Source organism: Brachyhypopomus gauderio, chromosome 18 (genome assembly GCF_052324685.1).
Source record: "Brachyhypopomus gauderio isolate BG-103 chromosome 18, BGAUD_0.2, whole genome shotgun sequence".
NCBI classification, from domain to species: Eukaryota; Metazoa; Chordata; class Actinopteri; order Gymnotiformes; family Hypopomidae; genus Brachyhypopomus; species Brachyhypopomus gauderio.
The window spans coordinates 1,331,766-1,345,852 of NC_135228.1; the positions used below are offsets into that span (position 1 = coordinate 1,331,766).

General features: G+C 43.5%; 1 protein-coding gene across 1 annotated transcript; it reads left to right on the forward strand.

Moving 5' to 3' along the window:
• The first annotated feature begins 262 nt into the window (after window positions 1-262).
• On the forward strand, window positions 263-12,796 carry LOC143481631 (uncharacterized). The gene is made up of 7 exons (XM_076979713.1): window positions 263-382; window positions 469-507; window positions 872-1,018; window positions 1,312-1,341; window positions 5,488-5,630; window positions 10,403-10,471; window positions 12,303-12,796. Exons 3-7 carry the CDS (start codon window positions 898-900, stop codon window positions 12,312-12,314), a joined length of 375 nt encoding a protein of 124 aa, XP_076835828.1. The 5' UTR covers window positions 263-382; window positions 469-507; window positions 872-897; the 3' UTR covers window positions 12,315-12,796.
• Window positions 12,797-14,087: the final 1,291 nt, after the last annotated feature.

The window sequence follows — 14,087 nt, forward strand, 5'->3', positions numbered from 1 at the left end:
AGAAATTCTTATTCTGCCGATGTCTGATACATTAATCATTCTGGCATTGTTCTTTAAGGAATGATAAGCAGCTCTTATTTTAACCATCTGGCTCTAAGTGGGAGTTGACGGCCGTACGTACTGATGGTAAGTGTGCAAGGTGAGTTAACAACGGAGTCCTGGGCGGACACGTGCTGCGGGGGTTGGGGAGCATCACTGTGAGCGTGCGTACGAGTGTGTGCGCGCGAAAAGAGAAAGACATAGAGAGAGAGAGAGAGAGAGAGAGAGAGAGAGAGAGAGAGAGAGAGAGCACCAGTCTCAGTCATCGACAGCATCAGGACCATTGAGTACACGCGCTATCTCGTCCTTGCATATTCAAAGGCAGAAACCGTTTCCAAAGCTGGTCAGCAAAACTAATTGATATTTCATAAAAAACCCTTTTCGGATTTGCACGGGGGAATGTAATTGTTTAGTTTTTCTTTTGTACAGATTGTTACTCGAATTCAAGAAAAGCGTCGTAAGAAACAGGTGGGTCCACAATCCACAGGTCTCAGTGTCAACGATTAGTTGCAGAATTTCTCTTTGAATTTACAGTTTAGTTCCTTTATATTTTAAATCTTACAAAAAAATCTAAACAAACACAAAGCTTGGCTATTTTAAGTACCTTATACACTGCTATGGATTTCACGTATACGATAAAGACACTTAAATCGTAATCAACGCAAATGCAAACAATTATCATTCGAAGACACGACACTTTTACACCTTCCAGTACAGTATTTCTATTACTGTACGCGAAGAGTCAAAAGTGTGCAGCCGTGTGCAGGTCGCACGCGCAGATCGCTCGAGAACTTCTAAAGATTCAGCTGCGCGTGCTGTGCCTACCCCACAGTAACCACGAGACCGTTAGTGCCCATCATGGACGTGCTGATGAAGGGACTGTCAAAAGCCAAGGACGGAGTAGCTATGGCAGCGGAGAAGACCAAGCAAGGCGTGTCGGGCGCCGCAGGCATGACTAAAGATGGGGTCCTTTATGTTGGTGAGTCTTTTGACAACTACTCCGACCGCAGAAGGCGATAACTTACAGAGGCTGTGCTGGGGTCGTAGCCTCTGTTCAAACGCAATGAACGAACTCCATCAAAATCAAGTTGTGAGAAATATCGAAAACAGCTGTCAGGTCACGTCAGTTAAACGCATTTACGTCCAGGACACTCCTACTGTTCGCTTAAGTTCGCTTAAGACCTATAGCTTTTCGTACCTGAAATAGCCTACTGCTAAGAAATTGTTCCTTTTGAATTTTGCACAACTTAACACGATTCCTTAAATCCACAGGAACGAAAACCAGGGACGGCGTCACAACAGGTAAAACCTTTAATATTATATTACACAAACCCTCTGATACCATATTTAAACTACAGCAGTTAAATTCTACAGTAAAATTCTGTTCATACAGCTGCTAATATTGATACGTAAAAAGTAAACATATGATATAATTGACAAAGCCCAGAATGTATGAGCTCACAGGTAAAATCAGAAATAGTGCTTTTAATAATCTGCAGATTAACCAAAAGACTTAATAGTGACACTATGCTACACTGGAAATTCTACGCCCAGGAGTTAATGCACCAGAGATCCTGGTCTTTCTGCAAACTGCATGTTTAACATTATAAGGAAAGTCAGACATGCTCCAGACATCTGCTGGCAACTCAAGGCAGGAGATCATCACAATAAAATGATGGTGGAGGAGGAACAAGCATGGATAAATTAGGATGGAGTGAGACAAAAACGGAGGAAGAACAAAAGGTGTTTGACCAAACGAAGAGTGTGGAAGGAAGCAAAGGGACCAGTGATGTTATGACGTGATGATGATGATGAGGAAGAGGGAATGAAGACACCACGAAGAGCAGATGTGTAAAAGAAACCAACGTCCGTCTGATCATGGGCATCCTTCCACCATTTTCTTCACTGGTTCATTTTGCAATAGATCATTTTACAGGATTTAATTTACAGGTTTCCCTACACAAGTTCAAGTGTCTAGCTTGGGGCAGTCATGGCCTAGTGGGTTGTGGGTTTGATTCCCAGGCTGTAAGTCATGACTGCCGGGTTAGGGCTGCCCACCGCTCCGGTCATGTGTGCACTACGGCCCCCTAGTGATCACTAGTGTGTGTTCTCACTGCACAGATGGGAAAATGTGGATGGTGAATTGAGGTGAAAATCACAATAGACAATATGGCAACGTAACTTAGCTAACAGGAGATTTGGCTTGTAACATGAAAATTATAGTCCAAATGGCAATAGGTTGTTAGGGGACTGAATCTTTGTTGAACAGCATGTTAGGGGAAGAGCGCATTAGGGGACTGAGTCTTTGTTGTACATTTACCATGTACAACCATGTCTTTGTTGTACAATTTCATAGCTGGATTTATAAAAGATACAAGCATTCCCTTGTAAGGACAAGATTCTGCTCTGAGCTGCTCGAGTAGCTGTCACCTTGGATTCACTGACAGTGAATGCAGCTCTGTATTCACTCTGCTCATCTCCAGGTGGACTTAGTGAAGTAAAATTGGAGTATATGCAATATACACTCACCAGCCATTTTATTAGGTACACCTTTCTAGTACCGGGTTGGAGCCCCTTTTGCCTTCAGAAGTGCCTTAATCCTTCGTGGCAGATTCAGCAAGGTACAGGAAACATTCCTCAGAGAGTCTGGTCCATATTGACATGACAGCATCACACAGTTGCTGCAGATTTGTCGGCTGCACATCCATGGTGCGAATCTCCCATTCCATCACATCCCAAAGGTACTCTATTGGATTGAGATCTGGTGACTGTAGAGACCATGGATCCATGTTGTTGATGCCAAATTCTGACCCTACCATCCGAAATGGAAACTCATAAGACCAGGCAATGTTTTCCCATTTCTATTGTCCAATTTTGGTGAGCCTGTGTGAATTGTAGCCTCAGTTTCCTGTTCTTAGCTGACAGGAGTGGCACCCGGTGTGTCTTCTGCTGCTGTAGCCCAACCGCCTCAAGGTTTGATGTGTTGTGCATTCAGAGATGCTCTTCTGCATGCCTCTGTTGTAACAACTGGTTATTTGAGTTACTGTTGCCTTTCTGTCAGCTCAAACCAGTCTGGCCATTCTCCTCTGACCTCTAGCATTAACAAGGCATTTGCACCCACAGAACTGCCGCTCACTGAATATTTTCTCTTTTCTGACAATTTTCTGTAAACCCTAGAGATGGTTGTACATGGAAATCCCAGTAGATCAGCAGTTTCTGAAATATTCAGACCAGCTCTTCTGGCACCAACAACCATGCCACGTTCAAAGTCACTTAAATCACCTTTCTTCCCCATTCTGATACTCAGTTTGAACTGCAGCAGATCGTCTTGGCCATGTGTACATGCCTAAATGCATTGAGTTGCTGCCATGTTACCGGCTGATTTGACATTTGCGTTATGAGCAATTGGACAGGTGTACCTAATAAAGTAGCCGGTGAGTATGTATTGATATCAATTACAAATTAATATGGTATAGATGTACAGAGAAAGTCCCACATAGTGCCTGCATTGTCAATACCAAAATAGATATTACTACAAGTGTTATGCTCTACAGGTGTTACGCTTTGTATTTTTCTCTGTACATTTTTCTCTGTTGTATTCTACAGGTGATAAACTCTGCAGCTGATTAAATCTATAGCTGTTATGCTCTAGAGGTCTTGTGCTCTTATTATATGTATAGGTGCTGTATAGATGTGAAGTAAGCAGCTTTGCCTAAATCAGCCCATGTGCAATATACACTCACCTTCAAATCTCAACAGATCCAAAAGACAACAGATTGCACTTTTTCCTTATCATGATCATGATTAATTTTATGTATGCTGATTTTATAAGCACTATTACAATACATTAATAGTTTCCCATACAGTAATCTGCTCTGTGGAACCACTGGTGTGCAGTGCTAATCTCCTCATGTCACTGTGGAACCTCCAGAGTGCAGTTTTAATCTGCTCATGTCACTGTGGAACCTCCAGAGTGCAGTGTTAATCTGTTATTGTCACTGTGGAACCTCCAGAGTGCAGTGTTAATCTGTTATTGTCACTGTGGAACATCCAGAGTGCAGTGTTAATCTGTTATTGTCACTGTGGAACATCCAGAGTGCAGTGTTAATCTGTCATTGTCACTGTGGAACATCCAGAGTGCAGTGTTAATCTGCTCATGTCAGAGTGGAACCTGGAGGCTATTGGCTGACCACTTAGATGGTGGAGTGTTTTCAGAATAACTGATGTTCTGGGTGAGTGCCTTGATGAGAACAACTCTTGGGGTCCACCAGCTGTGTTAGTGGACTACTGAACCCTCAGGGGCACAGGATACAGGCCAAACTTAAATGCCTGTGTCTCATGTGAACACCTCAGGTGGGCTGGAGAGTTTTGGCTGGGAACATGGGAACTGTTAACTGGGGATGATTGGCTGGAGACTATTGGCAGGGAATTATTGGCTGTAGCCGATTGGCTTTAGGCTATTGGCTGGGGACAATTGGCTGAAGAAGACTAGTTAGAGATGATTGGCTGGAGACGACTGGTTAGGGATGATTAGCTGCAAACATCTGGCTAGGGATGATTGGCTGGAGACAACTGACTGGGGATGATCAGATGGGAACAGTTGTCTGTAGACTGTTGTATGGGAATGACTCGCTGGAGACTATTGGCTGCAGATGACGTACTGGAGACAACTGGCTGGGGACAGTCGGCTGGGAACAATTGTGGAATTTTGGCTGAGGATGATTGGCTGGAGATAACTGGCTGGAGGTGATTGGCTGGGGAGGATTGGGGGAAACTCAGGACATGTAAATGTGCTGTAGCAGGTGCACTGCCATAGTTGAACTGGAGTTGGGTTAAAGTCTCTTAGGACCTAGTGGTGACGCCAGAGTTGGGATTTCAAATGAGATATACAATGAATATAGCTTGACTAGCTGACAAGCAACAAAAACACAGCAGATTCCATTTTTATACAGTTCTAAGAATGCCAGTGGCTTCTCTGATGTAATCACCAGCAACCGCTGATGTAATAAAATAAATATTTTTGGTCAGTCTGGGAATAAAACTCCCCTTGAGAGAACACAGTCAGATGGTTCTCGAGCATCAGGGTTGGTCTTGTTGGAAAGGGCCAAAGGAGATCAGGCTGTGGTTAAAGTTTGGCGGGCGTAGGTTCTTGCATGCCCAAGCAGTAACTCTCCAAAGCCGGCTGTAGTTCTGACAGCATAACAGCTCACGCTAGTCGTGGTTATGACGTAACAACTTGGCTTCGATGCCATATGCAGCTTTTTACTACATGCTGAAACAGTGTTTATCTGTGAGATTAGTGCTCAAGTAACGCATAGTAATTGCTCATAAACTCAAATAACATTTCTTATACAAAAGTTACAAAAAAAATATTTTGGCGTTTGTTGAACTCACTAACCCATTATTAGCTGCAAATTTTTTATCTGTATGTCTTTACGTCTTTGCCAGTTGCAGAAAAAACGGTCTCGGGCGTATCCCAGGTGAGTGGCGCCATGGTAACAGGCGTCACAACAGTGGCTCAAAAGACTGTGGAGGGGGCGGGCAACATCGCAGCAGCGACAGGCCTTGTGAAGAGAGACACTCCCAAACCGGTGAGAGAACCACTAGAAGTGAGGACTGAGGGGTGTGGTGGGCCTGGTGGGCGGGGTATTGTAGGCCTGGTGGGCGGGGCCTTGTCACGTGACCCACCACTCCTCTCCGCCATTAATCGCACTCAGGTGCCACATCACTGCGTGGTACTGTGATTCATTTCTGCAGTCTGTGTAAATGAGCGTTGAGACGTTACTCTGAACAGCACGGCTGCTTTTCCGCTCACACATTACGCTACTTCACTGGCCTTCAGAATATGTCATAGGCCTTCACGAATTACTCAGTGTCACTCATTCTCTTGTGATGATTACAGCAAGGAGATAATCTCTGGTCCCGCCCCCTTATTCCAAAGCCCGCCTCCCCCTCATTCTAAAGCCGCTCCTACCCCATTCTAAATTCCTGCCTGCCCCTCATTCGAAGTCTCTAGGGTCGAGGTTAGAATGTCTTCTGTCTCTTTCTACAAGTTTGTCTGCTACCTGAGTTGCGAATCCTGTATGCAGAGTAATTGTAAGAATGATGAGTGATGATAATTCCTCCTCAAGCGTTCTATTAGTGTAAGCTGGGAAGGATTTCACAGCACAGTACAATACAGTAGACAGTAGACGCTTACAGGTCTGCTTACTACATACCACTCTTCCCCAGTTACCATGTAGTAATACTTTTAAAGGTTGAAGTTACCCATTTTATCTAGTAGGCAGAGAACACCCACAGACTGTGTTAGAATGATACTAAAGCACTCATTCACACACACATGCGTGTGCACTCACACACACACACACTCACAGACACACACACACATACTGGACATTTAGCAGGCATACATGACGCTGCGAGGATCAAACACGAGCCATGAATCACCCACTCCCTGAGATGGCTCCAGTGCGGGCCAGGGTTGCCATGGTAATGCTGATCGTCAAAAAAGAAAGCTCCATGGGTGGCGGTTTGTTATTGGCTTCACAGGCGAGAAACGAGAGGAGAGGAGAGTGAGAAGAGGAGAGAGAGAAGAGGAGAAGTGAGGAGAGAGAGAGGGGAGATACAGGAAGGAAAGGGTGGAGCGGAGAGTGGATGAGAGAAGAGGTGGAGGCGGGGAGGAGGAAGTCAAAGTGGAGTGGTGGTGTTCTGAGGCTAACTGCGGGGTGATTCATCCTGCCCATCAGGCCTGCTAACACTCATTAATCTGTTTACCTGTTTACCCACTCGTTAGCCAAGGTGATTAATGAGAAGCTGAAGGAGTTACAGTGGAGAGAGCTTGAGCACTTGGCCTGTGATTATCAAAAGCTTCATCGTTACAGACTGCTGTCAGAGCAGCGGCAACAAACGGGTCATTTCCTTTAGAGTCGGACAGAGGAAAAAGCCCAACACAAACAGCTTCTCATCACACACACACACACACACACACACACACAAACAGCTTCTCATCACTCACACACACACACACACACACAAACAGCTTCTCATCACTCACACGCACGCACGCACACACACACACACACACACACACACACACACACAAACAGCTTCTCATCACTCACACACACACACACACACACACACACACACACACACACACACACACAAACAGCTTCTCATCACACACACACACACACACACACACACACAAACAGCTTCTCATCACTCACACACACACACACACACACACACACACACACACACACACACAGCTTCTCCTCACACACACACACACACACACAAACAGCTTCTCATCACTCACACACACACACACACACACACACACAAACAGCTTCTCATCACACACACACACACACACACACACACACACACAAGCAGCTTCTCATCACATACACACCCACACACACACAACTTCTCATTACATACACACACACACACACACACACACACACACAGCTTCTCATTACATACACACACAAACATCTTTTCACTGCAAACATACACACTCACAAACACCTTTTCATTACTAACTGTGATTAAATTAAACAAGCTGAGATACAAGGGTCTCGATCAATGACCCAATGTGTAATGTATAAGACACACACACACACACACACTCCAAACACCAGTAGGAGAGGCTGAATGTCCTGTCTTTTCATCTATCCACACCATTAATTTGGACGAGTGAGAGAAGGATGGAACTGTCAGAGTATGGTGGAGGGAGAGGGACCGTTAATGACTTTGGGGTCCTGCAAGCCTATAGCCACGCCTCCGCCCATGTCTACAGCTCCGCCCATATTGTCTGTGTCACTAAGGCAGGCCTACTAATGTTATCTTTGGAAGGCTCTCCAGAAGCACAGGCTGGCCTGAAAATGCCTGTTGCGATGAGTGGATTAGTTAATACTGTCTGTAGAAAGTCAGTATGGAGGATGGTTTAAAGACGGGGGAGGGGTGTAAAGATAGGTGTGAAGGCAGAGAGGTTCGCTGGGACTCAGTCCAGGAGGGGGCAGTGTGGAGCGTGGCAGAGTGATGCATTGTGGGAGTGAGAGCATGTCTGGCTAGATGATGCAGACAGATGGAGGAAGAGTGAGAGGAGCTAAACACAGAAACCAGAGACATGGGCAACACACACTTAAATACAAACAAACATATAAACGGACAAAATCATACACATTACACATAGATGTAAACACAAGCATACATACAGTTGTGATCAAATTTATTCAACCCCCAATGCTGCGAAGGGTTTTATGGAATTCAGTGCACATTTGTAATTGTGTTCATAATGAAATCTTACAAGGACTTGTTAAAGAACTAAATGCAACTAAGATAGCATCAATTTTTTTTGTCATAAAGTATTAAATGGCCTTTTTGTGATTTCTTCATTGACACAATTATTCAACCCCTTTACGACTACCACTCCTAAGAACAGAGGTTCATTCCAGTGTTTTCCATCAGGTTTTGAAAACATCTGTGGATGTCAACGAGCAGCAATCAAGCATGATAAGCACCAATTAGGCAGATTTAAAAGGACTGTGATACTCAGCTCCTTCTAGACATCTACTGGTGTGTTTCCAAGCATGGTGAAGGCAAGAGAATGGTCCCAGAAGACAAGAGAAGAGGTTATTGCTCTTCACAAGAATGGCAATGGATATAAAAAGATTGCGAAGTTGTTAAATATTCCAAGAGACACTATCGGAAGTATCATTCGCAAGTTCAAGTTAAAGGGCACAGTGGAAACGTTACCTGGTCGTGGCAGAAAGAAGATCCTGACCGCGACTGCTGTGCGCTACCTGAAGCGTAATGTGGAGAAAAATCCCCGCGTGACTGCTAAGGAACTGAAAAAAGACCTGTCAGATGTGGGCACTGAAGTTTCAGCTCAGACAATAAGGCGCGCACTGCATAACGAAGACCTCCATGCCAGAACGCCCAGACGCACCCCCTTGCTGACTCCAAAGAACAAGAAAAGTCGACTGCAGTATGCCAAAAGTCATGTGGACAAGCCACAAAGGTTTTGGGACAGTGTACTGTGGTCAGATGAAACTAAATTAGAACTGTTTGGGACAATGGACCAGCGCTATGTTTGGAGAAGGAAGAACCAGGCGTATGAACAAAAGAACACCTTGCCTACTGTGAAGCATGGCGGGGGGTCAAGTATGCTTTGGGGCTGTTTTGCTTCTAATGGTACAGGAAAGCTTCAACGTGTGCAGGGTACCATGAATTCCCTTCAGTACCAGGAGATCTTGGAGGAAAATGTGATGGAGTCAGTCACAAACCTGCGGCTTGGGAGACGTTGGACCTTCCAACAGGACAATGATCCGAAGCACACATCCAAGTCCACTAGAGCATGGTTGAACATGAAAGGCTGGAACATTCTAGAGTGGCCATCGCAATCACCAGACTTAAATCCAATTGAGAACCTCTGGTGGGACCTAAAGAAGGCAGTTGCAGTGCGCAAGCCTAAGAATGTGACTGAACTGGAGGCTTTTGCCCATGAAGAATGGGCTAAGATACCCATAGGTCGCTGCAAGACACTTGTGTCAAGCTATGCTTCACGCTTGAAAGCTGTCATAACTGGAAAAGGATGTTGTACTAAGTACTAAAAAATAATGTCACTAGGGGGTTGAATAAAACTGATAATGATGTGAGCACAGTAAAGACATTTGTGGTTATTCCATCATAAATATTATGTTATGTTTGTCTAATTTATAAGTGCCTCTTTGATATAATTGTAAATAAGATGACTGAAATGATCAAAATCAATGTCAAACTGGCCAAAACACTTTATTTCAGTGGGGGTTGAATAAATTTGATCACAACTGTAAATATACAGACAAACGGTCACAAACTGTGCAGAGTGAGGAGGTATGCATGTGCATGTAGACAGATTCCATTCCTCCTATTGATCAGACAAATCTTTCATCACATACTTACACAAATACACACACTACACTGATATGGATCCACATCCGTATATGCGCACGCACACACGCACGCACACACACACACACTCCACTCTTTTCTTCTATCACTTTCTATGACAGCTTACACCCTGTGCTTTGTGGGTTTGGGTTAACCTTTGTTTGATTTCGTGTACACAAAAATGCATTTCAGTGCATCAGGAAAATTTAAAAGTAAAGTCAGAGTAATGTTTGTTGATATTTAATAATGCAAGATAAGCCTTAATTCAAAGTAATACCAAATGTCTTTCACTTCTTTCCATAGTGCAACAGGCTTTTTGTTTCTGAAAATATTAGTTTTCCACCCATTTTATTTGTATGAACATGACACTGACTGTTGGGTCTGTGTGTGTGTGTGTGTGTGTGTGTGTGTGTGTGTGTAGGATGATGAAGTAAAGAAGCTGCCTGTGGAGAATGCCGATCTGCAGGATTCAGAGTACAGTTGTGCACAGGTAAGCACACGCACACACACACACACACACATAGAGAGAGAGAGAGAGAGTCCCTACAGCTGTGCACAGGTAAACACATGCACGCACGCACGCACTCTAACACACACACACAGAGAGAGAGAGAGAGAGAGTCCCCTACAGCTGAGTGCAGGTAAACAGCAAACACACACAGCCCTCTACAGCTGTGCACAAGTAAACAAACAGTCCTGCAGTCTCCCATTCACACACATGCTAGGACTACACCACACACACACACACAAAATACCTCACAATATACCATACAAAATCAACGCCCCTCTCACGGAGGCAACAGAACATAACACCAGATAGTACTGTTGAGCTGCAGGCCTATGGAGGGTCGGTTACAGTTTACAGAGTAGGGGAGCCCCCTCATACACTCATCTCAATGTAACAGGGCCCGTTACAGTATACAGAGTAAGGGAGCCCCCTCATACACTCATCTCAATGTAACAGGGCTAGAGTTTACAGGAGTGTAGGAAAGTCACCTCTCACACTGATGTCATTGTAAACAGGTAACCATAAACCGTATATATAAGTGGGCTGGATGACAAAGTGAAAGCTGGTGAACAGTGAACCCTCCATGTGTAAATGAACAGTGTCATGTTCTTCAGTAAGTTGTTGCACCAGTAAAGTAGCTTCTGTAAGTGGTTCAGTTTGCAAACTAGTTAGCTAACTTTAAATCCCCTCACTTTAGCAAACTAGATACTTTAGCGAATTGGACGAAATGGAGTTGAAATGCTTGAAATTAAACTTCATCAAACTACATGTCATTTGACTTTTAAACCCTGTTATATTTGCCTTTGTTAGCTAATAGCTTTATTGTCTTTTAAGTGAAACAATATATATGTTCAGCAGTAGATGTCTAGCTAGCTTAGTTCTAACAGACCCTCTGGTTAAGTTTGCGTGACCCTGTTCATAGTAGTGATTGGTCGTTCGTGTATGATCTGATTCTAATGAACGGCTCTTTAAAATGAACAAAACAAAATGAGTTGCACCTCTGGGAACCGTTTAAATTAAATAGTTTGTGTGTTTATCTCTGCATAGTTCATATCAGCTGTAATTCACCCATTGCACTTCGCATCAGTTGTTGAAATCAGTTACAGCGAGAGCTGTTTATTGTTTAAATTAAAATCCAAAAACACTATACTATCAGTATCACCCTCCTCAACACGCAAAGAGTGAGTACGTGCATGCGAGAAAGCGCTACAGAGAACGTTCAGCAAATGATCAGTGCTAGGAAATGTAATTTAGTAAATTTTACTAAATTGTCTTTCTAGTTTTTTCTAATGCTTGAAAATTATTTTTGTTTAACTATTGTTATTAAAATATACTTGTCAATTTGAATTCTTTTGAAAAAATTTTGTTTGAATAGTTTGAATAAGGCCTACATTTAAGGCAAGGTAGCAAAATCTTCATTAATTGCTGCCTAAAAAACAAACAAAAAGAAAATTTTTTTTTTAAAGGAACAGAGCCAAGAGATCCGGCTCCCTTCAAAAAGCCAGAATTCCCATCAGTAGTGCATAGTGGTGGGCATACCTTAGCTAATGTGATCAGGGTCAGGGCCAAGATACTGTCCCACCTAGTTTCTTCTGCACAATCTCATCCAAGATGGCAGCTCCCATGACAGCCATCTTTGTGGTTTCACAAATTCACATTGGGAGTCAACGGTGTAAATACTGTCCATTATATTTACAGTCTATAGTATTAACCAGCCTATGAACCTACACAGTATTAATTTACTTCAGCTGTTTGTAGAAGTGTAGAATGACTCGGGAGTCTGCCATTTTGTGACACTGTTGTGTATTTTCAGGACTCGGAATAGAAGCTGGGATGGTCTGATCGTCCGTGAGACGCACACCCGCTGAACCATGTTTCCCGTCCTCTGCCTCGGTGTCGTTGTCTGTCGAGTTCTCATGCCAGAGAGAGAAATACACGTGTGTCCTCGTTAATCAACAGGGTTCTGCCATGTCTTCCTCTTTGCTCTGAGGAACGTCTGTTGCCTGGACTCTGTTTTCTGTGCTTTTGATGTAAATCTGTCTATATATACTGCCATAATATTTAAAGATATATTATTATTTATGATCTCTATAGCAAATATGATACTGCCATATGAATCTTAAATATACTATTTTTGCGCATTATCTGTCACATGCTAAACCAGTGGAATTCAGTACTGAAGATGTCTTTCTGTGTTTCTATTTTCTATGTTTTTACTGTGTATATGAAATAACAACTATACCGAATGAACCATATAGTGTCCACATGGGCATGTGATGTGGTTAATAAATCACAAATTGAAAAAAAAGCTTATTGATCTTCAAATGATATAACCATGTCTCTACAGGAACAAAATATCTCTCTTTCACACCCAAACACGCAAAGCATTTATATAGAGATCTATATTTGAGGGGAGGTTATGCTTATGCTTACTGCTTCTTTTAGAAATAACACTTTGGCTATTCCACTTACAGCCATTAAACTCCATGGAAACTGATGTCTTGACTTCCTGACACCTGTAGTTCTCCAGTGGTGTGAGAACATTGTTACCATAACGCCCTGTTGCCGGAGGGGCCCAAGCACCAATCAAATTCAGTCTCCTTCCAGCTCCCATCCGTCGTAGGTGGAGACTTTTCTATTACACCAGATCCGCATTATTGACTTTCATAATGTACAATGCATCATTAATGATCATTACTACTTAACAGAAGCGTATTGAAACATGTCAAACACATCTACACCATAAAAGGAGAAAAGAATGATGACTTCTAGGAAATGAATTATTCAACCAGCTGTGTCCCCACCCGGAGGCTGTAAATGATCCAGTTCTGAATCCCCAGTTTGACAGACAGGTGTGCAGTTAGAGCCCCAGCACCACTACAAGCTAATGGTAAAAGGGGTGTGGGTGCAGGGTTGTCTCCATGACAGCAGTGACAGCAGAGACCCGGGGGTCAATTAGCATATGCCTGAGAGCTCGGACCACACTACATCAGCGCAGCCTGGGGTGACTGTGTTGAGGAGGGCTTTAGCCTACCAAGCCAGCCAGAGTCCAGCCCTCACCACAACATGACAGATCACTGTTAATAACAGCAGCTCACAATGAGGTAGTGCCCTTAGAGATACTGTACATAGGTGTAAAAGTAAAATACTTTGACCAATGGCTCGTGGTACGTCTGCTGTTTCCCCTGCGTCCATGGACTGCTTTAGAAATTAAACCTGAGAGAACCACAAGAACATGAGCCTTAACCATGAGAACCTGAGCATTAAACACAAGAACATGAGCCTTAACCATGAGAACCTGAGCATTAAACACAAGAACATGAGCCTTAACCATGAGAACCTGAGCATTAAACACAAGAACATGAGCCTTAACCATGAGAACCTGAGCATTAAACACAAGAACATGAGCCTTAACCATGAGAACCTGAGCATTAAACACAAGAACATGAGCCTTAACCATGAGAACCTGAGCATTAAACACAAGAACATGAGCCTTAACCATGAGAACCTGAGCATTAAACACAAGAACATGAGCCTTAACCATGAGAACCTGAGCATTAAACACAAGAACATGAGCCTTAACCATGAGAACCTGAGC